At 67.7% G+C, this 303-nt stretch overlaps 1 protein-coding gene across 3 annotated transcripts in view; it reads right to left on the bottom strand.

Moving 5' to 3' along the window:
* The window catches only part of STAB1 (stabilin 1), a 64,746-nt gene continuing 64,443 nt past the window's right edge, over positions 1 to 303 (bottom strand). For all 3 annotated transcript variants that reach the window (XM_085302509.1, XM_085302510.1, XM_085302511.1), the window contains one exon: positions 1 to 227. In XM_085302509.1, coding sequence (XP_085158635.1) covers positions 177 to 227 — 51 coding nt within the window. In that variant the 3' untranslated portion in view covers positions 1 to 176. The remainder of the gene's footprint in view (positions 228 to 303) is intronic.

Raw genomic sequence — 303 nt, 5'->3', positions numbered from 1 at the left:
TCTGCTGTGGCCTCCAGTGTTCACGTAGCGCTTTATTTGTTTCTCTGTGCGCTTCGGGATGCAGCAGCTGCTGCCGTGGAGCTCAGCCGGGGTGGGGGCTGAGGGACCGATGCTCGGTGGCATGAGGGAAGGCCACGGGCAGCAGCGCCTCTGCCAGTGTCGGCCTGCCCGGTGCCTCACTGCAGGAAGTCGTGGCTGTCGGTAAAGCCGTCCGCAAGGAGCGAGTCCTGCCGGGAGAGAGGTGGAGGTGAGCCTGGCTGCCGCACCGGCGGCTGCGTCGGGGGGGGGGACACACCACCCTGG

This window comes from Rhea americana, unplaced genomic scaffold (genome assembly GCF_003343005.1).
Source record: "Rhea americana isolate MKP2758 unplaced genomic scaffold, rheAme1 scaffold_19, whole genome shotgun sequence".
Classification (NCBI taxonomy): Eukaryota; Metazoa; Chordata; class Aves; order Rheiformes; family Rheidae; genus Rhea; species Rhea americana.
The sequence above is the reverse complement of the archived record's forward strand: the minus strand, read 5'-3'. Positions and strand labels throughout refer to the sequence as shown.